Source organism: Aristolochia californica, unplaced genomic scaffold (genome assembly GCF_029961685.1).
Source record: "Aristolochia californica isolate CCGP_79_NKW_82.1479 unplaced genomic scaffold, dmAriCali1.0.hap1 SCAF_15, whole genome shotgun sequence".
Classification (NCBI taxonomy): domain Eukaryota; kingdom Viridiplantae; phylum Streptophyta; class Magnoliopsida; order Piperales; family Aristolochiaceae; genus Aristolochia; species Aristolochia californica.
Genome location: NW_027181826.1, coordinates 335,580 through 360,697, shown reverse-complemented (window position 1 = coordinate 360,697; position 25,118 = coordinate 335,580). Strand labels below are relative to the sequence as shown.

At 39.6% G+C, this 25,118-nt stretch overlaps 7 protein-coding genes across 7 annotated transcripts; 3 read left to right on the top strand and 4 right to left on the bottom strand.

Annotated features, from left to right (window-relative positions):
• The first annotated feature begins 228 nt into the window (after window positions 1-228).
• Window positions 229-4,469, top strand: LOC137951602 (plastid division protein PDV2). Its single transcript, XM_068798372.1, has 2 exons — window positions 229-611; window positions 3,640-4,469. The coding sequence occupies exons 1-2, from the start codon at window positions 402-404 to the stop codon at window positions 4,282-4,284; spliced, it is 855 nt and encodes a 284-aa protein (XP_068654473.1). The 5' UTR covers window positions 229-401; the 3' UTR covers window positions 4,285-4,469.
• Window positions 4,470-4,705: 236 nt separating this feature from the next.
• LOC137951603 (anaerobic nitrite reductase Glb1-1) lies at window positions 4,706-6,361 on the top strand. The gene is made up of 6 exons (XM_068798373.1): window positions 4,706-4,931; window positions 5,024-5,185; window positions 5,323-5,449; window positions 5,733-5,847; window positions 5,946-6,062; window positions 6,144-6,361. Exons 1-6 carry the CDS (start codon window positions 4,874-4,876, stop codon window positions 6,282-6,284), a joined length of 720 nt encoding a protein of 239 aa, XP_068654474.1. The 5' UTR covers window positions 4,706-4,873; the 3' UTR covers window positions 6,285-6,361.
• Window positions 6,362-6,735: 374 nt separating this feature from the next.
• On the bottom strand, window positions 6,736-7,514 carry LOC137952343 (STS14 protein-like). Its single transcript, XM_068799484.1, has one exon. It carries the CDS (start codon window positions 7,477-7,479, stop codon window positions 6,997-6,999), a length of 483 nt encoding a protein of 160 aa, XP_068655585.1. The 5' UTR covers window positions 7,480-7,514; the 3' UTR covers window positions 6,736-6,996.
• Window positions 7,515-8,128: 614 nt separating this feature from the next.
• On the bottom strand, window positions 8,129-8,671 carry LOC137952083 (STS14 protein-like). Its single transcript, XM_068799153.1, has one exon. The coding sequence runs from the start codon at window positions 8,669-8,671 to the stop codon at window positions 8,129-8,131; it is 543 nt and encodes a 180-aa protein (XP_068655254.1).
• Window positions 8,672-10,642: 1,971 nt separating this feature from the next.
• LOC137952081 (uncharacterized) lies at window positions 10,643-11,083 on the bottom strand. Its single transcript, XM_068799152.1, has one exon. The coding sequence runs from the start codon at window positions 11,081-11,083 to the stop codon at window positions 10,643-10,645; it is 441 nt and encodes a 146-aa protein (XP_068655253.1).
• Window positions 11,084-15,984: 4,901 nt separating this feature from the next.
• Window positions 15,985-16,770, bottom strand: LOC137952320 (uncharacterized). The gene has a single exon (XM_068799456.1). It carries the CDS (start codon window positions 16,661-16,663, stop codon window positions 16,157-16,159), a length of 507 nt encoding a protein of 168 aa, XP_068655557.1. The 5' UTR covers window positions 16,664-16,770; the 3' UTR covers window positions 15,985-16,156.
• Window positions 16,771-19,382: 2,612 nt separating this feature from the next.
• Window positions 19,383-24,614, top strand: LOC137952216 (mitochondrial import receptor subunit TOM6 homolog). Its single transcript, XM_068799294.1, has 2 exons — window positions 19,383-19,648; window positions 24,282-24,614. The coding sequence occupies exon 1, from the start codon at window positions 19,455-19,457 to the stop codon at window positions 19,614-19,616; it is 162 nt and encodes a 53-aa protein (XP_068655395.1). The 5' UTR covers window positions 19,383-19,454; the 3' UTR covers window positions 19,617-19,648; window positions 24,282-24,614.
• The last annotated feature ends 504 nt before the right edge of the window (window positions 24,615-25,118 follow it).

The window sequence follows — 25,118 nt, the reverse complement described above, 5'->3', positions numbered from 1 at the left end:
AGTCCAAGGAGGAGTAAACCGTAAATTGAAAAGATATTGGGATCGACTCCGTGATCTTAGGGAAAAGACTCGTCGTTATATTCCAAATGATCACATGACTCGCCGCTTGTAGAACGAGAATATTTTCAAGAGAAGCATCTGAGACGCCTTCACCGTGTTCTCCGTGGCGCTCGTTAGTGGGACTATGACGATTCTGAGCTTTCAGATAGATTTTGTCTGTTATGGCGATTCAGTGGCTTTTATAAAAAGACGATGAATTCTTCTTTAAGAAAAAATGAATTTTGTTGTTTTTTTTTCGTTTAATTCCTCTGGAAAATTAGGAGAATAAGGGTTTTGAAGTTTTGTTTGTGGAGGGGAATCGAAGGAGTGTGTGGAAGGAGGGGGAGGGAGCAGAGGCGGAGATGGACGTGGATGGAATCGGCGCCGTTATGTCTCGAGTGGCTGAGCTTCGATCGACGATTAATAAGTGTATCGACAAGGCATCTTCGCGAGACAGAGATGAGGCGTCTTCTAGTTTTGGCAATAGAGGCGACGCGGAGGAAGAGGCGGAGACCCTCTTGAATATTCGCGATGCGCTGGAGTCGGTGGAGGAGCAGATTGCTTCTCTGCAGGTTGGTTTTATCAGCTCTTTTGAACTTCTGTGTGCTTGGGGGTTTTTTATAGTCCGAATTATAGGGGTTTGTTAGCTGACTGTTTGTTAGTTTGTTGTAGGGGGTTCTATTGATGTCTTATTGCTGGATGTGGGAGAAATTATACTTTTGCTAATTTCTCGTGCCTTTACTGATTCTCTCTTTCTTATATTACTAAAGTTAGCATTTTTTTGGAAGAACTCTTTTGTATAGTATTTCCAAATATAGCTAGTTGTGTTATATATCAAATTCCTCCTGATTGCAAATGTGGCCATGAGCATGTACTAAATTGAAGAGTAGACTTATCCTCTGCAAATTGATAAAAGTGAAAAGGGGACTCTTCTCCCAGCCTTGGGAGAGAAGGGAGGAGTGACAAGAGGAGGTGAGGGTAGACTTCTACTAGAAGCAGAAGAGCAAGGGAGAATGGAGGTCCCTCCGTCTTTGTGCAGCCACTCTGCTCTGCCTCCTCTTTCTGCACAAAGGGGGGAGCAGCCTCTGCCCTCCAATATTAAAAGGAAGGGAGATATGCACCCCACCTCCTGTCCCCATCCACCCCCACAACATGGTGTGGGAAGGGACTTGCCCTTCCCTCCCTCGTGCTGAAAACAGTTGGATAGGTCCCACTTAAAAGTTTTAAAAAAGAAAGGAAATGAGAGCAAGATGGTTGTTTTCTTTTTCTGTAAGGTATATTATGGATGAGGTGATATTTGTCCACTTGGTTTTAATCATTAAGAAGTGTTTGTAAATTCGGCATCTAAGTAGCCATATTTGGATAAACTACATCTAGGAGCTCCTATTTGGAAAATGGTAGAAAATTTTAGTTAATAAAAATTACTCAGAATTGTTTCTTTAATGCTAAAAACAGATGGCTAAATGCAAATGGACAATGATATGCCAACTATGTAACTTACCCACTGAGGGGAGAGGAAATTAGCTGAGAGAGAATAAGATAAAAGGGCGTGGGTGAGACAACTCATTTTCTTGAAGCCTAATGGACAGCCAACTAGGGAAGCAGGCTGTTCACAAACTAAGGATCTGCCCATTGGACTGGAATAACAGAAACATGATTGCTTGAGTGTGCAACAAAGTATCATTATTAAGACTTCAAGTTCTTTTAGCTTGACATTGACTCTGGAAAGCTCTGGAAATTGTCTTCACCAAGATTCTTGGTAGTTGTATGGCTTGTCAAGATTTATGTCATTGAGTCGTAATTTTTACTTCAGAATTAGGTTGATTTGATCCAGTTTTTGAGGTTTTTTTCTTTTTTTTTCTTTCATTTTCAATCAGTATCATTTCATCACATAGGTGGTCAGCATATTAAATTTCCACTTAAATCCTGCCAACTGCATCTGGAAGAAATACATTTTGCATAAAATCATCTTATTCTCCTTGAATTCTTGTCTTATGAGTTTTACTTCTTCTCTTCATCGCTGATTCCCGATTCTTCATTATTCTAAGAAAAAGTTGGTAGCGTCTTCTCTCTGTTACTTAAGATTTTGTGCTGTTGTGTACCTTGATAATTTTGGAGACTTTTTTTTATCTTTTTTGTAGTCATCATACTAAATCGATCTTGATTATTTTGTGCCAGGCTTTTCAGTGGCCACATTTGATGTTTCTTAACGTATATGAAAAAAGTTATTAGTTAAATGTCTGCAATTACTTCTTGTTACCAAATGTATTATTTTTATTATATCTTTTTTGCTGTAAGAAATGGATGAAAACTGACAGAATGATTTAAGATACTCAGAAATGTCTTATTTGTTCTGCTCATGTCTATTCGTTTGATTGAAGAAAAGTGGTAACCTCAGTCATTCCTTGTGATGGCCTGCTTTAGACTAGTTTGCTAGAAAAGTATTATTTGCTATAAGTATAGAATTACATTTATTAAGTTCCTGAGCCTGAAAATCATAATGAACAAAGTGCTGTGTGTGCCCCCAATGCAATTCATTGATATTATTTTGGAATGTATGCTCAATCAGAATATGACAAAGGGAGTTATTTTATGTTAGCATTGTTTTTGTGATGAGGAAAGGTTACTCATGTCCTGACCTGTGTTCTTCATGGAAAATCAATATAAAGTGGTTATCCTGTCCCTGAGAACAGCTACTATCTTCTGATTGTTTTTGGTTTTTGCTTAGTTAAAGAATTGTGATTGGAAAGAAACATGGAGGAAGATCCTACATCCTCCCTTTGGATTTGTACATCATGAACATGAACAAGAAGTAACGCACTAAGTTGTCTGAGATCTATGTTGTGTTGAATGAAGATTCTGCCTATTATTTGTTCCATGGAAAGAGCAAGTTGCCTGAACTGAGTAGTAGTGGAGGAATACAACTAAAATACTTTTTCAAGTTATAATTATGGTCTGGTTTCATTTTTGCATGTCTGATCGCATTTAGTGATAGCAAACACAGTAAAATAATCTGATGAAGTGAATTTTGGCTCTCTCTTTTTTTCTTCTGATCATCAGTTTTTCTTTGAATGAAAACTCTTTAAAACAAGTTACTTTCTGCCAATACGTGCTTATGTGTTTGATGAAAAATCTGATGTCTCATCCCTCTTAGAGGGTGGATTGGAGGCAAGTGCCTTGGTTAGCCAATAGTCTGGCTGATTCTAAGCTAGAGCTGGAGTTTCCTGTCTGCATATCACTGTTGGTCCTCCCTTCTTCTGTAATCGTGAGGCAAGCCCCCTTGTATTTGTGATTCTTCTTCCCAGTAATAGAATAAAACCATCAAAATTTTCAAGGAAAATCTGCATGTTTTAAGGTGTGATTACAATTTGAAGTTTATTTTAAGAAGTTATGTACCATTTTGCAACCATATACCTAGTTAACTGGGTTCATGCAAATAAAAAGACAAACTTTTCTAGCTATTAGCTAGGGATTTGGAACCAAGATTGGAGTTGATCCCGCAAAATATGGTTAGAGAATATGATTACATGAACTAGGTTAGTATCCTTATTTCTGCTAAACCAGTTTATATCTGGATTTTGACTCCCTTTGTTATTTCAGGCACTGCAACAGCAACAAAGATATGAGAAAGAAGCAATCATTGCTGAAATTGAGCACAGTCGCAAGTTCTTGTTGCAGAAACTTAAGGAGTACAAGGGAGAGGACTTAGAAGTAATTCGCGAAGCCTCTGCCTTTGCTGGTGAAACCATAGAGCGTGATGAAGATCTCCTTCTGCCCCCATATCCAAGCCGGCTTCCTGATTTCTTGATAATGAATGAGGCTTACTCATCTCACTTACATTCAGTCAGCAACAAGTCTGCTCGAAATGGAGTCCTGGAAGAAATTAAACAGAAGGGTGTGGATGCACCAGTAAAGCCATTTCATGCTGTACTAGGGAGCACTCCAAGGGTGCTGAAAGTTGCCTTTGCTTTTGCTGTCAAAACAGTTTTCACCATTGTGGGTGTGGTAGCTGTTTTGAGCATCGCTGGGTTTGAACCAAAAATACGGAAGCACAACAATCCCTTAAAGGTTCTGGAGCTGTTCAAGAAGGGCCCAGCTGAGGAGAAGCAATCACAAATACAGTGCCCACCAGGGAAAGTTTTGGTGATGGAAGATGGAGAACCCCGGTGCCTAGTGAAAGAAAGAGTGGAGGTTCCTTTTGAGCCAGTGATTAAGGCACCGAATGTAAGTTACGGTTTCGGATAAACAGTGTATGAAGTCGTCAACCGGCTGTAAATTGTCTGAGCTCTGGGAGTGGGTTGTTTTCTATTCCGTCTAAGTGGCCTTTTTTCAAAAAATCTATCTGGAGCATATGAAATCTTGACCTCCATCATTGTCGATCTGTATTATTATCTTTTTAATTCAGAAAAGTTTTCACTTTTTTAGTTCAATGATTTCATTCTTTTTTCCCATAATCTTTGGTAAGATATGCTGGAATAGTAAGCATCGTGGGATAGAACTCAACAAGGGCAGTGAAAATCCTGTTGAACATGGTATGATAATTGATAAATGTGTGTGATGAGGTGGGTAGGACGGGGCTAAGCTCGTCACCCACAGACAATTAATATAATATAATTTGTTTTTCCTGCAATAATGAGGTTGCCTCGGTTTTGTTTCATTTTCTCTCCAATGTCCAATCCACGAGTACCGCCCATGGTTTTGCAGCAGCTGTCTTCGACTGGGTCGATGAAACTGTAGCAGGCCACTGACGTCTCTTCAAGAATTCCATCATCTCGAAAAACAGCTCAAACTAACTAGGGTAAGCATCGAATTTCAGTCAAGAGCCACGGGCACGATGGAACTCCTGCAAAAAGCCGGACCTTGTTCAAGTTCTCTGGGTCTGCTTCACAAGGGTAATCGACTTTCTGATCAATCATCATCACTTTCAGTTCTGCTGCATCTCTCATAGTAAGTACCTTTATTCGTCTGCGTCGTGGTATCGCAGGATTTAACAGGTTTGAGTCTGCGAACTGTTCAAAGATCTGCGTTGTTCAGAGTCCCGTCTATGATTTTGGACGAATCCCTCGAGCTATTCAACTATCATGGGTCAGGAGAGAAGGTTCTTCCGCTCTGGCACTTGTGTCTAACCATTCACGATCGATCAACAGTGAGCATCGACGTCTACTTTTTCATTCACTTTGCTTCAGTTTGTCTAAAAAAAAAAAAAAAATTATTGGTCTCTTACCAAGTGGATTTTTTTGTGGCGAGCGTACCTTAATTCAGGTTACTGTTGGAAATTTTCAGGTAAGGAAAAGAATGGCAGGGCGTTCAGGGTGAGAGCCTTCAGTGAAGAACAAGAAGCTCTTGTTGTCAAGTCATGGAATGTAATGAAAAAGAATGCTGCAGACTTGGCCTTGAAATTCTTCTTGAGGTTAGCCCTTTTTCTGTACATATGCTAAATATGCTACCTTCACTTCATTTTCTGTAGCTCATTCCCTAGTAACCAAAGGATCGCTGATCTCTTTCTTGAAATACCCACAATAGATTGGTTCCTGTTCAATGTGACTAATTCAAAAGAATCAAAATTATGATTACTGTTAATTTTCGAGGAAACCCATTTGATTTGGTCTCTGAATCGGAATCTTAGAAATTGTTTTGTTCTGTTCTTCGAAAACGTGAAGAAAGCGTAAAGAATTTATTTCTTACTCATGCAGGATATTTGAGATAGCCCCATCGGCGAAGAAGCTTTTCTCATTCTTGCGAGATTCTGATGTTCCTCCCGAGAAAAACCCCAAGCTGAAGCCACATGCCTTGTCCGTCTTCGTCATGGTGCGTCAGTAGCCGCTGAAAATTCTTCTCTTTCATTATCATCATTCAATAGGAAAGTTAAATGGGTTTGCCTGATTTGGACGAAATTTACGTTCCAGACATGTGAATCCGCGGTGCAACTTCGGAAGGTCGGCAAGCCGACGGTGAGAGAGTCGAGCCTAAAAGACCTAGGCGCAACCCATTTCAAATACGGCGTTGTTGACGAACATTTCGAGGTCTGTAACTCGAAATTAGATCAAAAGCCATCACATATTAAATTGATTTTAAAAGATCTGGATCTTTTTCCGTTGCCATAGGTGACGAAATTCGCACTTCTGGAGACGATAAAGGAAGCCGTTCCAGATATGTGGTCGCCGGAGATGAAGAATGCGTGGGCAGAAGCTTATGATCAGCTAGTTGCATCTATAAAGAAAGAGATGAAACCTCAGGAGTCTTAGATGTGTTTTTTTTCTCTTGAATAAGGACGAAAATTGTTCAGGGTAGCTTTGGTCTTATTCCCAGAAGCCATTATTTCGCTTTTCCACTATCTCTGATCTGTACTTCAGCTGTTGCTTCGAGTGGGTCACGCCTTCCATTCGAACAATAAGCTTGTCCTATCGCGAGGACGATGAAAAATTCAAGCTTGAGGACGGCTTCAGTAGTGAAAAGGTTAAAAAAAAATCTGAAATTCTTTAAAAATTATTAAGTTTAAAGTCATTTCATTATTTCTGATCTGTATGAGATGCTCTCGTTTTACAAGTAAAGTTTAGATAATCCTTAAATCTCTGGCCGTGATTTTAACGAAGAAACAACTTACAAGATGCATAATTTCTGGGATCCTGTCAACTCTGCGGAATAAAATAACAACTCCCTACTGATAATAAAAGTCTTCTTAGTAACAATTCCGACTCCACATTCCAATGCGTAAGTAGTTCTCATTATCAATGCAAATGATCTCTAATGGATCTGATTTCCAGAACAGAAAGAAGAAAAAAGAAATTGGCCACTAGAGGCGATCGATCTATTACAAAGCGCAAACACTTTCAAAGTTCTCTTTCTTCTTTCTCGTTCCTTCTGCTTCAATTCTTTTCCCACAACAGCCCCGCATAAAACTTTCAGTAAGTTTATCAGCAGAAAGAAACCCACTGTAATTTATGTCACTCTCTCACTCTAGTAGGGTTTCTCCCCTACAACATTCCCAGGAGGATTGTAATAGCAAATGGTGAGACTGGCAGTCCCCCTGCCACACACAGCCTGTGCACATCCTACTTCCATGGACTTCCTCCATACAACCTGAAGATACACTCCACAGTCATGGTCGGATGCGCAGGTGTTGCTTGAATGGTTGTAGAACTTCTTCTCTTTCACCCACAGATCCATGGCCTCCGTAGGTGTCATGGACCACCCCGCCCAAGCCTGGTTTATCCCATAAACACTCTTCGACGTGTCGGCAAATCCGCATTTCTTCTTGTCTCTCTGGTACCTCACAAGCAAGCTCGCCTCCGCCTCCAACTTGGGCTTCCACCGGAGCGGTGCCACACCAATGGCCGCCCTGGCCTTGTTGTGCTCCACGAGGAATACCTCTGTTGCATTGGGTTTGTGTGGTGCAACCAGATGGCGTAAGCCGAGGGCCGAGCCTATCGTAGACACCATGGCCAGCGTCACCAAGAGCAGCACCTGTGGGATGGAGACCGCCATAGTTGTTCTGAAAGTGGTGACAGAGAAGGAAGAGGGGCTTCCATTAGTATATATAGGAGTGCCCAGTTTGATTTGAGCCCTTGAAGTCGGTGCATGGTGGCACTGATCAAGGGCTTTCCTTGGATATCGCCACCTGACTTGCTTAATGTTTGTGAAATTGAGATTTCTTTATATGGTTTATTTAAGCTGAAAACAGAGTGGTGGAGGTAGGACATGTGAAGGGCTTTTATGACAGGGTCTGGCTAATTAATGTAAGAACTAAGAACTGCATTTGAATGGTTGACTTGTTGCTCAATATCGCCAAGATCCAAGCACAGAGACAAAATTGATTTCATCCCACAGCTGGGAAACTCTTCTTTCCATTTTTTTAAGATTTGTACTTGGGCAATTGGTTGATACTTTATAAGGGGTTGCTGATGGCCAATCAAACAAGTAAATCAAACAAAATTCTTACCTACCCAGATGTATAATCTCTCATAAATTGTTCATTAGATGGAATAGATACATCTTTCCTTTCTCCACTACAACCCAATCAAAGCCTTCCTGTTATAAGCAAAAGAAACCTATAGAGGAGGCAATTTATTTCAAGAAGGTTAATCTCACTCTAGTAAGGCTTCTCCCCCACCCAGTTCCCACAAGGATTATAGAAGCAAACGGTGAGGATGGCAGTTCCCTTGTCACACACGGTCTGTGCACATCCTACCTCCAAGGTATCCTTCCACACGACCTGAGTATAAACTCGACAATCATGGTGAAGCAAGCATGTGTTGGTAGCATAGTTGTAGAACCTCTTCCCCTTCACCCAGTCTTCCACGGCCTTCTCGGTGGTCATAGGCCCCCCTGACTTCTTGTTTATCCCATATGGGATCTTCGAGTCATCGTCTTCAAGTTCGCAATTCTTCTTGTCTCGTAGGTACCTCGAGAACAGGCTTGCCTCTGCCACCAACTTGGTGTTCCACCGAAGTGGCGCCACCCCTACCTCCGCCCTGGCCTTGTTGTGCACCATGAGGACTTCTGTTATATTCGGCCTGCCTGGTGCAGCCAAATAATTCTCAAGGTGGGGATGGTGCGAGCCATGGGCAGAATTCATCATTGAAACCATGGCCAGTGTCACCAAATGCACCACCTGTGGAATGGAAAACGCCATTGTTGTTCTGAAAAGTGGTCACAAGAAGGAAGAGGAGGCTCCCACTTATATACAGCTATGCTCCTTTTGATTTTAGCCCAGACAGAGTGCATGGCTGCATTGATTAAGGGCTTTTCTTGGGCATCAGCTGCTGACTTGCTTAATGTTTGTGGAATTCTGGGTCTTTTTATGTGGTTTATTTTAAGCTGCAAGCAGTGTGGTGGACACAGAACATGTGCAAGGCTTTCATGAGAGGTCTAGCCAATTAATTTACTACCCTTAGATGGCTCACTTCTTGCTCAATATCGCCAAGATCCACAAGTGTGGTGCAGCTCACAATTAATGACATTTGAGGAAGATTGACCAAAGAGGGTAATGTGTATCTTGGGAACTTGTAACTGTAATTAAATGGCTTCAAACTCCAGTCATTTGGAGTCTTTTGTCATGTGGGCAACAGTAGAAGATTCAATTCTCCATCAGTTTATTTTTGTTAAAACCAAAGGTATCATAACTGAGCAATTTTGATCACTCTTAAGCAACATGTAGATGACTAGAACCTAAAACTGGTTTCATTCATCAATCTTAACTCCCAAGTTTAGAACTAGATGAATCTTCAGAACTTCATGTTCTCATTAAATTGAATCAATCGATTAATTAGTTTCAAATTGGACCAGATATTCCCAGCTCTATCTCCTCTATAACGTGAATCCTTCATTGGTATTAGTGTGTTTAATAGAAAGTGCAGTAGAAAGTACTTTCTTGTGTTAGTGTGTATAATGAAAATATGGTGAAAATAAAATACTCGGATAGATTTAACTTTTAGTTATAGTTGTATTTTAAAATTTTAATTAATAAAATAATTTCAAATTTAAAAATAAATATTAATTTAATTAATATATAACAAACAATATACCTAAAAAAACATGGTTACTTTTATAATGTATAGATACTTAATCAAATAGGGTATTTTAATCCAATTCTGACTTTTACAATATCTTAATTATCACTCTTAAATTAGTAATTTAATATAATATTAAAATTTATTAATAAAATAAATAATTAAAAAGGGTCTTTTATTAATAAATTAAGATAGATTTTAGTTTAGTCTAAATTAATACAATAATTACAAGTTGAAATAAATTTATTAATTTAATTAATTATAAAATATAAAATACAAACAAAAACCCTCCACCACAAACCAATCAATAGGAATGAATGGATACAAGAAATGACTGTGATGAGTACGCCAAGCACGGGCAATGTGAACCCAGATCCAGCATCCGGCAACAGGGTGGGCACCTGAGTGGAGACCGCGGTCGTGAACTTGGACACCACGACAACGAAGAGAGTTGTAGAAACGCTACTTACACAGGGCATCTCAAATCAAAAGCAAAGAAGAATGCCTGAGAGGGATTATAGAAGATTCAAGAACGACGGAAAAGAAGGATGGCATGAGGGCGAGGCCGAGCAGCGATGGCCAAGTGAGAGGGAAGCAACACAGTAGCATAACTAGAGGGCAAAAAACCTTTTATGAAAGCAACCGCATGAATTTTATACAAGGAATAGCCCAGTTGATACAAACAAATATTTCAATACTAATATTTGGTGAAAGGAGCAATGAGAAAGACGAGGGTTGAGAAAGAGAGAGTGTAGAGAAAGAGAGAGAGGGATATAGAGAGGATGAGTGAGTGAGTGAAAGTAAATGTAGTATGTAAGGTACCGATTGAGATCGAAATTGAATTAGAGGATCCAAACCAATTGCTTGCATAAAATATGTTTAAATATTAATAATAAGTGAACGCCAATTGGCCAATTTACACAACTCTGGGTAACAAACGTTATCGGTTGATTCAATCCAATGCTATTTTGCGACTATAGTGATTATCAAAAAACAAAAAGCCTTGGCGCCTTCGCGCCTTCGTGGCACCATGGCGCACGATAGAAATCTCTGTTCATGATCACGCTGATCACCTTCGTGAGCAGCTGTCCCCCTCAAGACTTGACGCCTCGGTTTCCACGGGCGGGGATCGTTTGATCCCAATCGGGGTGAATGTTACTCCGGCAGCCAGGCCGGAGGCCTTTTCGGGGTAAGGAGGAGGCGATGGGGGCGACGGCGAGCGCAGCGCTGGCCTTGACGGCGAGAGAGCAGATGTCGGGGAGGGAGAGCGGGTTGTCGGCGTGAGCGAGGGGGACGAGGAAATAAATCTGACCCAGCTGGAGCTCCTCGCTGTCGGCGACGCGCGGAGCGCTGCTGTTGAGGAACATGGACTCGGAGCAGGAGAGGAAGCAGCTGGGGTTCTGGGACACGACGTGCCCGGCCTTGACGGGGACCGGGAACTCCTGGAGTCTGCCGTCGACGTGGATCACCTTCGCGGAGGCCTGCCGGCCTCCAACTCTTCTCGTCGTGGTCGGGGAAGAAGTGCAGATTCCCATGTCGGATCTAATGGAGTTGAAGCGCCGTCCTTGTTCTTGTAAGGCGAGAAGCGAGACGCAGATGATCATTCCAAGCTGTAATCGCTTATATAAGCAACGAAAGCGAGGAAGTTTGACCACGTGACCAGAGATGTCAAGTCAATTTCCGTTTTTTGTTTTTGAAGAAAGACGAAATTTTCCTTCACCTTTTTCAAAAAGACAATCAAGTATACCTAATTATGTATAATATTTAATATAATTATCTTGATAATCCACTCAAAAAGGTGAATCAGACTTCAAATAAAAACTAATTTAAATAAAATATATTTCGTCAAAAACAAGTGACATATACAGAAATTAAAAGGGTATTTCAGTCAGGCGTGTCACACACCGGGACCCCGCGTTGAACGGCCGCTTTTCACGTTCAGAACCCGGCGCGAAGTTACTCCGCAGACGTGTGAAGGGCCGTTTGGGAAACAAAAAGGTAACCATGCATACGTTAACGCACATGCGAGTTTTCAAAAGGAAAACGACGACAAAGATTCGGTAGGAAATGTGCGAAACTTTCCGTAACTGCCCTTTTACCGAGACTCGGCGTTGTCCGAAGGAAAGAAAGTCGGATCAGAGTTGCGGAAAGGCATCCGCTTTCTTTTCTTTTCCTTTCTTTTAGGTTAGTGATGAACGTGTTTCACACTATTTTGCATTATTGGGACCTTCTAAGCTCAATCTTTTATCCTTTGGGCTTGGCAAAAGCAATTCTTTCTATCCAAAAAACTATATTGATGAGTCTTGGGGTACGCAGGAGATGAACTTCAGTTGCTTTCATCAATTAATTGTTCTTTGGTTTATACAAGTTTTAATCATTAAAACTTTTTGTTTATTCGACAAAAACAAGCAAGCCAACACACGAGAACTTTGGGCACTTACCTTCTTTATGTTTGATCAATTATGGATTGTTCAAATACTAGTACTGAAGAACTTCACCTACAATAGAAAGCATTTTGCTTCATAAGAATGGTTTTATGATTCAATGGGTCAATAGATTTCATGCTGTCAACCACAGTTATTCGCCAGCTTGAACTGATTTCATGATACAGTTCTTCTTCCTTGAAGTACAAAAAGAGGAGCAAAGATTATCCTGTGGCTTGATATGGAAAGGAAAGCATTCAACTGGATGAATCTTTAGCTGTCCTCAATTTATGCCTAAGACAAATGCATTTCTCCTACCAAATAATAAATGAGTGGACCCAAAAGCAAGTTTTAAGTAGACAAAATTTTAATGGAAAATTACTTTATGAGCTATCAATGCTCCTGGTACAAGACATCTAGTCTTGTCTAGGTTCCAATTTTCAAATCTGGAGATTACAACAAATCCATGCAAAAGAAATTGTAATCAGAAACAACTTCAGGGTTCATGAATCAAACTATAAAGGAGGTTACGACCCTCCTTGAGGGAAGCTTCTCAGACTGCATTGAAGATCATGAGGCTGAATGCCAGTTCAGTGAATGGCCCTCACAAAATGGAAGACATGATTAAAAGCCAAGATATTATACCTCAATCAAAAGATACAACTGTAAGAGCATAAAGTCACCTTTGGGTTATTAACCTTTCTCCTACCTAATTCCATGGCAGGTGTTGAAAGTCAGAAAAATGCCTTCCTTTTTCCATCTCTTTGTACTAGCTCTTATATTGTGGGCTCACTGGTTGCTGCTTCTGCATTTTACTTTCTCTATCCTTTCCTTTCTCTCTACCCATTTGCATCTGTTGCTGAAGCTCATAAATGGTGCACTCACTGTCTCATAGTTTTGCATTTTACATTCTCTCTCTCTCTCTCTCTCTCTCTCTATCTATCTATTTTTACCCATTTGCATCTGTGACTGAATGGGACAGCCATGGAGATTGAAGAGCAACAGTTTCGGAAGACTAAATGCACCTATCATTTGTAAAAATATAAATATAAAGACAGCTACAAGAGTCTTTAAAGAACTCTAAACTATATAAAACGGTTGAGTGAAGGAGACAAGGGAGAGCTCCCAAAGTATTTTATTTCCATTTGATTTGAAACCAAGATTTGCACTACCCAAGTTATGGCCTGGCTTTGGGTAAAAATAGTGGATGAGAATGTGGATAAGATTGCTCCTACGAAAGCTCCATTTCAGAGTCTTATTCATTTGAAATTTTAAAATGCAGGCCTCACCATCACAAACTCCATCAAAAACTTCAATTGAAAACTACAGCCAGAAGAGTCTCCAAGTCTTTCTCTCTCTCTCTCTCTGCAAGTCAAACACATTGCAAAAGCAAACCTGTACTGAAAAGGAAAGGAGGCTCCTAGCTTGTGGGACCTCTGAAAGGCATAAATGATTGAAACGAAATGAAGAACTTATTTTGTAGGAGGATAAAGGATGAGAAAAAAAAATATCATAAATCAATTGAAAACAAGATTCATTGCATGGAATGGTTGCACTTTACTGATCCGAATGAGGGAGGTAAAGGATCACCAGAAGTGGTTGTTGGATTGAGGACCACTTTTATATTATTTGTGAATTCCTTCAAGTGGTCCAATTAATGGGACAAAACTTCCATCCTTGGGATCAACAGGGAATCATTTCTTGCTCTGTGAGACTGTCCTCTTGTCTCAAGAGAGGAACCCCACTTGGTTTGTCCTTAACCCTCTTTATGAATTACATTGAAGTTTCCTTTTGCTAACTTTTGCTTCATTTCAACATAAACAAAGCGTAAAAGTGATTGCTTTCATTGCCCATCTGCTTTTTCTTTTTGTTTCTTTGTTAGCAGCCCCTGCAATCGATTTTTCCCGTGTCTATTTCTTTTCAGCCTCTTCATATAAAAAACAGAAGCTGGGGATGATTGTCCCTAATCCTATCCAATCGTTTAAGATTAGTGGGGGAAACGTGCAGCTTCTTCAAGCATTCATTATTATGAGATTCTTAATCATGTCCTGGACTTGTTTGGTCCAATAAATCCTTACCCGGACATGAATGAAACACATCCATGGTAGGGCTCGATTCCATTCACGACCAGCTAAGTGATTGGCCAAGTCAAGAGGTTTTCTTAACCAAATGGTCCAGGAGAACCCCACATATCCACCACCATATTTACAGTACACACTGCAGGCAACCTGTGAAGGGACCACAGTCCCTCTAATAGAACAATTCCTGAACTTCCCATGATGAGGTATGGGTCTCATAATACAGAGATAGGTGGTTGCCTTGGTAAAACTTACTGAAAAAAATATGGATTTATGTATATTTTGGCCTATTATCATCATTATTATTGTTCATTTATATCATATTGTGAGATGTGCTGGGACCAAATCCCTGACCCCAGGTCTGACATTTATGTTCCCTTTTCTAGTTTGTTTTGTTGTCAACTGCCCCAGATTTCTTGAGATATGCGTACCGATTGCATGGCAACAAGAGAGCTCTGCACAAAAACAAAAGAAACAACTCAAATATGTGTAGTTTCCTTGTTTGATTTATATCAGATAGGTACAGTGAAGCAGCCTAGTTGAGTTTTGGGTCTTCTACTACTTTCAGCCTTCCAGTGCATTCCAGCTTGCGTCCCTACCTGGGCAGTAAGAGAGAGAAACGGAGACAAATCTTTTCACTGTAGATGATTGAATTTTATAGTAAACTGACTTGATTAGTTTCAGTGCCACCAATTTGACCTAAACTACTTGCTGTTTTGAACTGGGTTTGAGGTAAACATTGTTTGCCAGCTGCATTAATATTTGAAACTCACTATACTACAGATGGATTTTAGAAGAAGACATTTCTTTCAAGCTTCAGAAACTTTCAGGGATCTTCAAGAGAAAACAATCTGTAAAGAACCCTTCATTTGAATCTTAAAAAGTGTGTTTCTCTGAACCTAATCAAGAAAGAAACCTGAAACCCATCTCTCCCTTTACAAAAAGGAATCTGCTGAACAGACTTCCTATCATGCCAAGACAACCTGTGATTTCAGCTCACCGGCCTCTCAGCGAATTGGATTTATCATTTACAATAGGATCGAACGTTTCTATCCAGTCAAACCCAGTTTTTTCTTTTTATTAACTCATAACACACATTTCAATAGATTTGATCAAGTAAACACTGCCAGAAAAGCTGGCTGGTTTCCTGGTAAGCAGCCTTTGCATGGAAGAATACAAGAACATGCATTTGGTTTCTTTTATTTTTTTTCTTCGGTTTCATTCTCTTTTATTTCTAACCCGGTCTCATTCCTCCTCGGACGTACAACATTAGCTGTTCAATGACTGTTCATTTCCTCCATTTCCGTCCTGGTTGATTCGTGGTACTTTGCTCTGTCATTCCATTCCTATCCACATTAATTGGCCGCCAACCAAAAAACCACCATTGCCGATTATATTCTCAGTCCCCCCACCCCCACCATTGCTCAGCCGTCCATTAAGCTTTGAATGATCCTGGGTTTTACTCAGTTGCAGTGAATTGGGTCGTCTGTGTCTTCTTTTCAGAGAAAGAGAGGAGGAGAGAGAACGCCATTGGATTCTCCCCTACGGAATCAGCGCTTACAGCTGTCCCGCTCGCAGACTACGGACTCGCTTTCTGCTTCCGTGTAACCACGACGGAAACGCAAGAAATTTACTTTAACACCCCTTCCGCCTCTCTCGATTTCCTCCGGCGAGCGTCGCCGGATTGTTTTTTCTGCTTTCTTTATCCTTTCTCTGGTTTTGTCGTTATGACCAATTCGAGTTTAATGGACTTGTCCGTCGTATCTTCTGGTCTCATGCTCGAAGAAACGGTGAAAGAACGGAGAAGATAAAACGAGAATCGGAGGATTTTGATTTCAATACATGAAAATGAAACAAATGTGGTTTCGTGATTCCGTGTTCATATTCACGTAGATGGAAGGGTTGCTTCGCAATTTTAATGAACAACGAGGGCTTTCCAGAGAGCTAAGAAATCGGAAAAAATTGTGTTTTACTATTTTGAACTACTTCGTTTTTCTACAAAATCCTGAAGATCTCCCAAAATTCCTATATTTACATCCAATTCCTCCTCGCAGAGGAAAAATAAAAAAGAATGAAAAATCCCCGTCTCGTCTGTAAAAGTCTCTCCCTATTCCGGAATTGCACTCAAGTTGGCCGCGAAATTACGCCCTCTGCCTTTTCCACCTCGAGCGTCATTCCTCCTCATCAACAAATTAACATCGCCATCTGCATCGCCGCCAGCCCGCCGCGGGCCACCTTCTCTCCGGCAAGCAATACCCGGAACAACGGCAGCCTTCCGGCTACACCCGCACGGGGATCCTCCGTCGCTCTTCCTTAAAGCGGAGCTGGCTTTCACGGCCAATGCCGCCATTGCCTCCGCCTGTAGCGGATGCTTCAGCCAGCTCATCGGCAGGGCGAAGTAGAGCTGCCCCGGCTGCAGCTCTTCGTCTCCCCCAATTGCCGACACGAAGTCATCGAAGTCCATCTCGTCGGAGTTGCAGATGAAGCAGGACGGGTTCCTCTGCAAGACGTACGAGACCTTCACCGGGTACGAGAACTCCTGCAGCTTCCCGTCCTGGAGGATGATCTTCGCCGTCGCGACGGCCGTCGAATCGCACGAGTGGCAGATTCCCATTTCGGATCTATCGCCGGCGAGTCGCCCGAGAGAAGAAACAGCGAGATTTTTCTCTTTTTTTTTTTTCCACTTTTCTTCTCTCTTCTCCGCCGTGTCGTCGTCTTCGAAGGAGGAGGTTCTGAGGAGAACTTATAGAGAGAGGAGACGCAGACGGGGGCTTTATCACGTAGTCAGTATTTTGTCGCCACGTAGGAAATTGTCGTCTTTCGAGGCGCTCATAGAAACAGAAGCAGGAGCAGTGCAACGCCAACCTGTCATATAATCATGACAGTTGTATGTAGCTGAGGCATTTCCTCATTTGCCCTTACAATTTGTTCACGTTTACGGATGTGGGACTGTGGGTGCGGTTCAACTATTTTCATAAAATTACTGTTCTACCCTTCGCTAATCATAATTGCTTCACTTAAAGTTTTTATATTTAAAATTTTAAATATATGTCTTTTTTAACAATTTTTTATCTTAAAGATAACAACTTGTAATTTTGGGATAATGAGATGATTATTACATCATATAGGAGTTAATCTAATCTTAGAAGCTTAAGAAATAGGGCATGGGCAAAAACGTAAATAAACATTGCAGAAAATATCCGGAGGGGAAGACAACAACAAGGCGCACCGGGAACCGTAGATGAATACGTCCAAGCATCGTTAACAACCCCCAGCAGACGGTAGCCATTTGACATTATCCACGCGGCCCTGTAATATCGATCCACGCGTAGTCGTTTTGCCCACGTGCGGAGAATGTCGCTCCACGTGACGGTCTACGTGTCTCCCGGGCGATGGTCAAGCCAGGGGCAAGCTGCGGCGCAATTCGATTGGCAACCTGGGGTAGTTTGGTAAAAGGCGCCCTTGTGCATAAAAGCCACGTCGCGAGGCGCTTGCATGGCGCTGCTGCTGTGGGCTGAGAACTGTGTGTCACGTGGCGGATGGAGATATCTCGGGAAGGGGAAGCAGCAGACAGAAGCGAGGTTCGCGGCGCGTCACGGTGGCGGGCCTGCCGGGCCGAACCGGCGCAGGGTTTGGTGAGACGAGATTTTTTTCATTTTCTTTTTCGAATGATTGCTTGATAATTGAACGTGTGAACCTTCCGGGCAATTAGCAGGTTTCGTGCAAAATAATAATTTGATTTTGGATTTTTAATTAATAAAATGAAATCTTGAGATTAAAGAAGGTAATTTATACTAATTAATTAAGGAGGAAACATCTGGGCCAACATGGAGGGGATTTGTTGTTCGTTTCATGGCTGGCTGGGCCAAACACAACATGAAAGAAAAAAATCACTCCTAGTCGTACGACAAAATTTCATACACCTATTGGGTGAAGAACAAAATGACTTAACTTAAGCTAGATGTTGTGAACACTCTTATACGTTTTAGGTAGTGGGTTTAGTCATTGCTTTGAAGTGATGAAAATAAAAAATAAAAAATTGAAGAACTACGAGAGAAAAACAAACTTTAATCAAAATGAGGCAACTATGAAAGATTCATATTTCAAACCGAGTTTTTTAAGAAAATAATAAGAACTAGCTTTTTAAATTCATAAAGAGTGACTTTCTTATTTGTAAAAAGTATTGGAGATTGTAAATATAAAATTATAAACAGAAAAACAAGTTGGACCAAATATGACCTTAAAGAAATTTGAAGAGGGTGAGCATAATTTTAGACGATGCTACATATATGCAACTAAGTAAAAAAACACAAAAAATGAAAAGAACATCCTAATAGGATATCACATACCTTGAGCGAGCACATCATGGAGTAATAAGTCTGACCAAAACTCTTTGATTAGAAGGAAAATTTGCCTTAAAAACTAGGACTCTAGGAGAAAAAAGAAACTCAATTCACGTCAATGCATGTAAAGGTAATAAGAGAGAAAATAAGAAAAATAAAGATTTTTGGTGGAACTAATCTTTGATACTTTTGATATTGATATCTCAAAATCATAAACAATTTGTTGTTAAAAAAATTAGACTCAAAGATATTTAATTTGATACCTAATTTGACATGAAAAGTTTCGTTCTTGAATCTTTATAACTACTAGATTTGCTTTATTGATATGAAAGTTACTCATTCCGAAACTAGACTTCGATATATTTCATTAAAGTATAATTTTTCTTCATGAAATATACTTATTTTGAGAGAGAAATGTGATAGATTTCAAATTTTACTATCTCACCTAATTAAGTACTCTTTCTTCTTTGGCTAGCATGACTATTAACTCTTCTAATATTGAGATCTCTCTCTAAAACACTCAGATTGAGAATTGGTTTAATAGGTTAGAAAATAAACTTTGAACTGCAACAATTCATCATATGTTAAAAGATAAATTATAATTATAAGATTAAATAAAATAATTATTTTTATTTTAAAACTATATTTTTAAAACATACACCCTAAATCGGGTGTAATGGAATCTAAGTGTCCATCTTACTAGGAGCTAATGTTGGTTTATAAATATAAAGTAAAAAAATGCAAGTCTCAGCACTTGAGAATTGGCCAAGTTCTTGTGACCAAATTTACATGCACCGATGCACCTTGCCTGATGGGGGATAGAACGTCCGACCTCAAGCTAGAGCATCAAAGCCACTGTTTTTTATGATGAGTATAGGCCTGAGCTGCTTATGTAGTGGCCCAAATTTGAATGGAGGCCCATCACTACAGTGTACTAATTCTCTAAACCCGCTACTGCGACTATAAAATCACTAAAACCCCACATAGGAATCTCAGCTGTTCGTTAGGGTTTTGGTGACGACCGATCGGAGAGGAAGGAGCGGCGCAGACAGATAGAAGACAATGATTCTAGGATCGCTTGGCCGTCGGCCTGATAAGGAGGCCGCTTATAGGCAGCTGAAGAGTCACCTGGCCACGATGGGCGTGGCTATTGCCATCATTCGCGTCATACCTTACGTTCTCCACTACGTGAACAAAGAGAACGAACTCAAGCTCGAGTTCTGATTCCGTTCTTGTTTTTTCCCCATTTCCATCAGGTATCTCATCTATGTAATTTAGTTTATTTCTAGTTGAAGGTCCGATTTGAATTGCCTCCAGCTATGGGGCTTTGTCACGTCAATCTCGCAAAAGGTTATTGTTTTTCTTAAAAGCTGTCGGGTTGCATAGCGTGGTAAGTTCAGTAGTCAGCATACTAAGGGAAGAAGCGACGTGGACATTGAACCATAACATTGTTTTATGTGAGTGTGAAAGTTGAATACTGTACACTCGTCAATGTACCAAACTCTTAAAAAGAAAAAAGTGAGGCAGTTAGGACTGTGGTAAGTGAGATTGCCCTTAACTTGAAGAGATGCGAATCGTGTTGGTTCTTTTCTCTTCGGAGGTTTTGCCAGAGAATTTTGGTGTTACTACCTTCTGAAGCCACTCCTTTGATTGAAGAAAAGCCTTCTCCTGATTTGTAGCTCTCTGAAGTTCTTCTACAAGGAGAAATAGCTAGAGCTTTCTTGAGTTGAGCTCCAGAGTTTCTTCTAGCATTTGTCAAAGGCCTTGGATTACAGACAGGACGCAAGTTTATAACTTACCAAGACTCTCTTTAATCCAATCTATGGTCTTAACTTTGAAATGTTTTATCTTAACATATATGAGAGAAAGATAGATTCCGGTACTGTTCCATAGGCTTTGGAAACTAGCAGTCATGCCAAATTGCTTAAAATCTCAGCTATTCAACTGGGTGTGCACATGTAGAGTTTCACACAATTCAACATGTGAGTGGCAGATAGAGATACAAAGAAGATAATCTTTTTCAAAATCTGGATTCCCATTGTCTAAGATGATTGTTGAATATTCATTTAATGGATTCAGATTTGTTCCCAAAAGTTGGGAGGAAACAATTTCCTAACCAGTTATCACTTGCCATTTGTCATTCACAATGAGAGAGTGGGCCAAAAAAAGGACTGTTAAGGTCAAATCCTCCACTCAATGGACATGATTATGCTAATGGACTGTTAAGGTCGCCTCCTTCACTTAGTGGACATGCTTATGCTAGAAGCATTGGAAAGGGGTCCCAGCATTCAATTGTCATGTATAAAAAGATGACACATAGGCTCATTCAAAAGTGACACATAGCATAGTAAAAGAAAACCAGTGGATTAGTATGTGGAACAATGAGAACTGCATGCTTATAATCATTCTATGGGATGGTACATGATATATTTTTATAGAGTTAAAAGTAGTGAAAGATTGAAAAATCAAATGGAGGAGAAAGGAAGGTGGTTCAATCACTTACCTTTAGTCTACAAATAGACGTGATTAATCTTGAAGGGTGCCCTTTTTGGCATATTCAGTAGAGAGAAAATTCATTATGGCTCTTTTAAAATAGTATCTCTTGAAAACATGTAAATTTTTGACACATTTTGCAACAGGTAGAAATTTTGCTGCAACTTTGTTCCACCTCATTTAGATGTCAAATGACATAAGATTAAAACTTCCTTACTAAACATTATAAGATGACTTAAAATAAGTCAAGTTGTTAGCCAAACAAGGATATCAAATCTCTTAGAATTGGTCCAAATTTTGCAAAAAAGTTTTGGATAGAGCAGTGCAAACCCTTGAATAACTTTGTTACAACTCATTGGTTGTCAAACATAACAAGAGGTTAAAACTTTTAATGTTGGATCAACCAAGCCACTTCTAGAGATTGACTTAGATGATGGAGATTGGACTTTACACCCCAATTTTTTGTAATTATTACAGTATTTTTTCTCTTGGCCACTCTTCATAGATTGACCCATCTTTTACACCAACATTTTTGGTATAGAAGCGGGTTGTATGCAAAGAGCTATGACCTAGAGTACAAATGAAGTGTAAACTCTACAGAAAATTAGGGAAATATGGTTCAATTCTTCAAAAACTATCTTATGATTTGGTCTCCAAGGGTGACTTTATTGATACAATAGTTTGCAAATGGTTGGACTAAATCTCTTTGATCAGCTAGCACTTTGAACTAGTTGTTAGTCGTTGCGTGATGCTTAATGAGGAAGTTTTGGTCTTGCGATACGACAACTGAAAGAAGCGTAATGAAGTTGTGGTAGAGTGTAAGCTTTTTACAAGATCTGTAGTAGAATTCCTGCCTAAGTTTTAAATATTTTTTGAGGATGTTCCTAGGTCGAACCAATAGTTGGATTTGATCTACTTGTTTAGCCAACACTTTGATTTTATTGTTGTCTATTATATGATGTTTAACAAGGAAGCTTCTGTCTCTTAGTGCGTAGGAGACGTGACAAAGTTGTTGCAAAATTTTTGCTTGTTGCAAGCTCTATATGAAGATTTAATTAGGAGTTGGGGTGTTTTCTAGAGATTTAGCATTCCGATAGCTCCAAAGGATTTTTCCTTCTTTAGGTTCTAACCCTTTTCCAAGAGAAATTTCTCCTATTTATAGGCTAAAGGTGGGTGGTTGAACCATCTCCTATGTCTCCTCCACTATGATTGCTTTATCTTTTGCTATTTCTAATTCTGTGAAAATATGTCATGTATTATCTTATAAAACGGTTATAAATATGTGGTTTCCATAGGTTCACCTACAAAGCAACTTGTCTTCTTACTACAATGGCATGTCACTTTAAAATGAACGCATGTGTCACTTCTATAGTTGTTATGTTATACTTAAACAGGGAGACATGTTCTTGGTAGCCATGGGTTAAGTTGTCTAATGGGGGCCCTGTACAATCAAAGTCCAATTTGAGTATTCGATCTGTCTTTGATAATGATGTTGCACTTGTGACATGATCATGAGTGCTGATTGAAACAGCCTGTGATCTTGACAGTCCACCCTTTTATGTCTACAAAGGGACACATTTTTTGTTATGGAAAAGGACATGTTTAAAGGAACATGTCCTGGAACCTCTTCCCAATAAAAAATAATGTGTATTAAAAAATAATGAGGGATGACAGAACACAATGCAATTGAGAATTGACTTCATGTGTTTTGTTTCAAAGCAGCGTGTAGCAGATCTGAACTCATATTGATCTCCGTTTATGCAAGAGCTATTAACCCACTGTGTATCCACTAACATTGGGGGAGACCTGATAATGCATTTACTGGTTAACCGGTCCACCCACCCTTGATGTGATTATCACCTGATTCATAATCCTTGAGGTCTTTAAAATACAACTTTGAGAGAATTATTATAGAGCATTGATTAGAATGGTGTTTCTGAATGCGGTTTTGCTTTTGTTCACTTGATGATTATAGGGGCTTATACTTGCAAGAATTGTTTTGCAGTTGAGATTTGAGATAAGGTACTCAATCATGTGGTTATGTATAATATTTGGGCTTTGCCACAAACAAATTTAATGGAGACTCCATGTGAGAAAAAAAAAAAGATGATGCTTTCTGTGTTCATTTAAGTGTAGTATGTGCATGAAAATTAGGCAGAGTTCTACTGTTGTTATTAAGGACATTACTTGGACAATTCATCATTATCTAACCTGTGTCCTGACTTGTAGTTGCTTTGAGGATACAAAGTTGTCCTAATTATGTGAATCTACTTGTTCTTGCAGTGGCTGAAACAAATATTTTAAAGCATTTATTTTGTATATTTTACTGATCTACTGCAAGTGGTTTTCCCGGGGTTCTCACCGTCTGTATGGTGCTTAGCATTTTAGTTTTCTGGTAGGTCTGTTCCTCTCATAGGTAGCATTGCCATGCTTGTATGTGTAAGACATGCTGTAGTAATATCATCTGAACAGCTTCCCTTAGTTATTTGGGTGTTGTTTGACTAGAAGTCTTATTTATCTTTTTGTTCTAGTGGAGGATGTTCTCTCTAGATTTTGGGCATGATTCTTCTAGGCTGAATGATTCCAAGTGAGAGATTACTTTCTCATGGTTGTATAGTTGAAATTATTTAAATGTTTCGAAAACCCGTGCTCAAACAAAAGAAACATAAGGATGACTTATTTACCTAGTAATTGTAGGAATATGATCCCTACTTCAAAAGGTCCAAATCATTTTTCCAACATATTTCCATGTGTGGATGTTGTACAACCACTCATTAGCATTTGTAAACTCTGTTACTAATTTATTTTTAATTTTTTTTAACAATGGCAATTATTACTTTTCGAGAAGAACATAATATAAAGAGATTTGAGGGGATATACCCTCACTTTCAAAATAATGAAGGAGAAAAGTTCTTTTACCCACAACAAGACATTACTGGGAAACTGTGGATTCCTGTAAATTATCAGCAAAGTGAGTGTATCTGGAAATGTGCTGCTAGATGATAGTCAGAGCAGAGCAAAGATGAAAAAGCTTTTAAAAATTGTAGACTATATGCCACAGTTGTTGGGAGTCCCAACTTCCTCCAACTAATAACAGTTGGGGAGTCACCCTTCGGCAATCATAAATCTCTTAGAACTTTTCCCTGTATTTGCTTCCCTTTAGAGAACCTTGAAGTTATAATGCCTTGTGACCCGTTTTCTCATCTTTGCTGCACCTACCGAGTGATTGTGAGTTTATTTCTATGGCATGTGAGGCTGGATAATTATATAACTTCTGCTTCTATTTTGTTTTCTATTCTTTTCCTCTATTTGTAGTACTTACATCATTGTCTAACTGTAGTAGGATTCACTAGTTTGTCCTTCTCACCGACTTTACTGTGATTCTTACTCTTGCAGATATGGGAAAGAGCGGATGAGGATTTTGTATTAGAAGGATAATTGGCTCTCGTTTTCTGCTTATATGACAAAAAATGTGAAATTCGCTATTGAATATACTTCTTCCTTTGATTGAACGTTTTTAAGTAGATTTCTTCAAGAGAAATGTGTTGCAAGCATAAAGAGCATCGATGTTATGGAGAATTTTCCTCTGCTTCACGAGCAGACTTGTAGCACCCATACCACTTCTGAAGATATGCTTCCTTGCATCTTTATAATGTGAATTGTGAGTTGCAAAAATGGCTACATAAGTTATTACTGTAAATGAAATCAGAGGTGTAGATGCTTCCCTCCTGTTTATGTACTCTGCTCCTTGACAGTAGAAACAGCCATGCTCCCATAGGCAGCGAAGTGAATTCGTTCCGGCCTGAAATCTGTATCCAATGCTTTGGCTGCAAAATACTTTTAGCTTAGGATAAATGCTCAAGTAATTCCATAAAAAAAAATTATCTGGAAGATGACAGGTAGACCTAAACTCTACATAGGTCTACATATCAACGACGCTGTGTCTCTTTATCCGAGAGCTTCTAACCCCTCTATATCTCACTAACATATGAGGATTTGCCAGAGAAAATTTGATCAGCCTTTCTGTTTTCATAATTGTATTAGGTGCATGAAAATATGTGGAGCATGAAAATATGTGGAGATGTTCTAATGGTGTTCGTAAGGACATGGATTGTATAGTTCGTAGTTATCTAACCTGTGATTGACTTTAGCTAGCTGTGAATCCTATTTAATTGAATCTACTTGTTCTTGTAATGGCTGAGGCAAATTTTTGGGAGCATTTGCTTGATATAT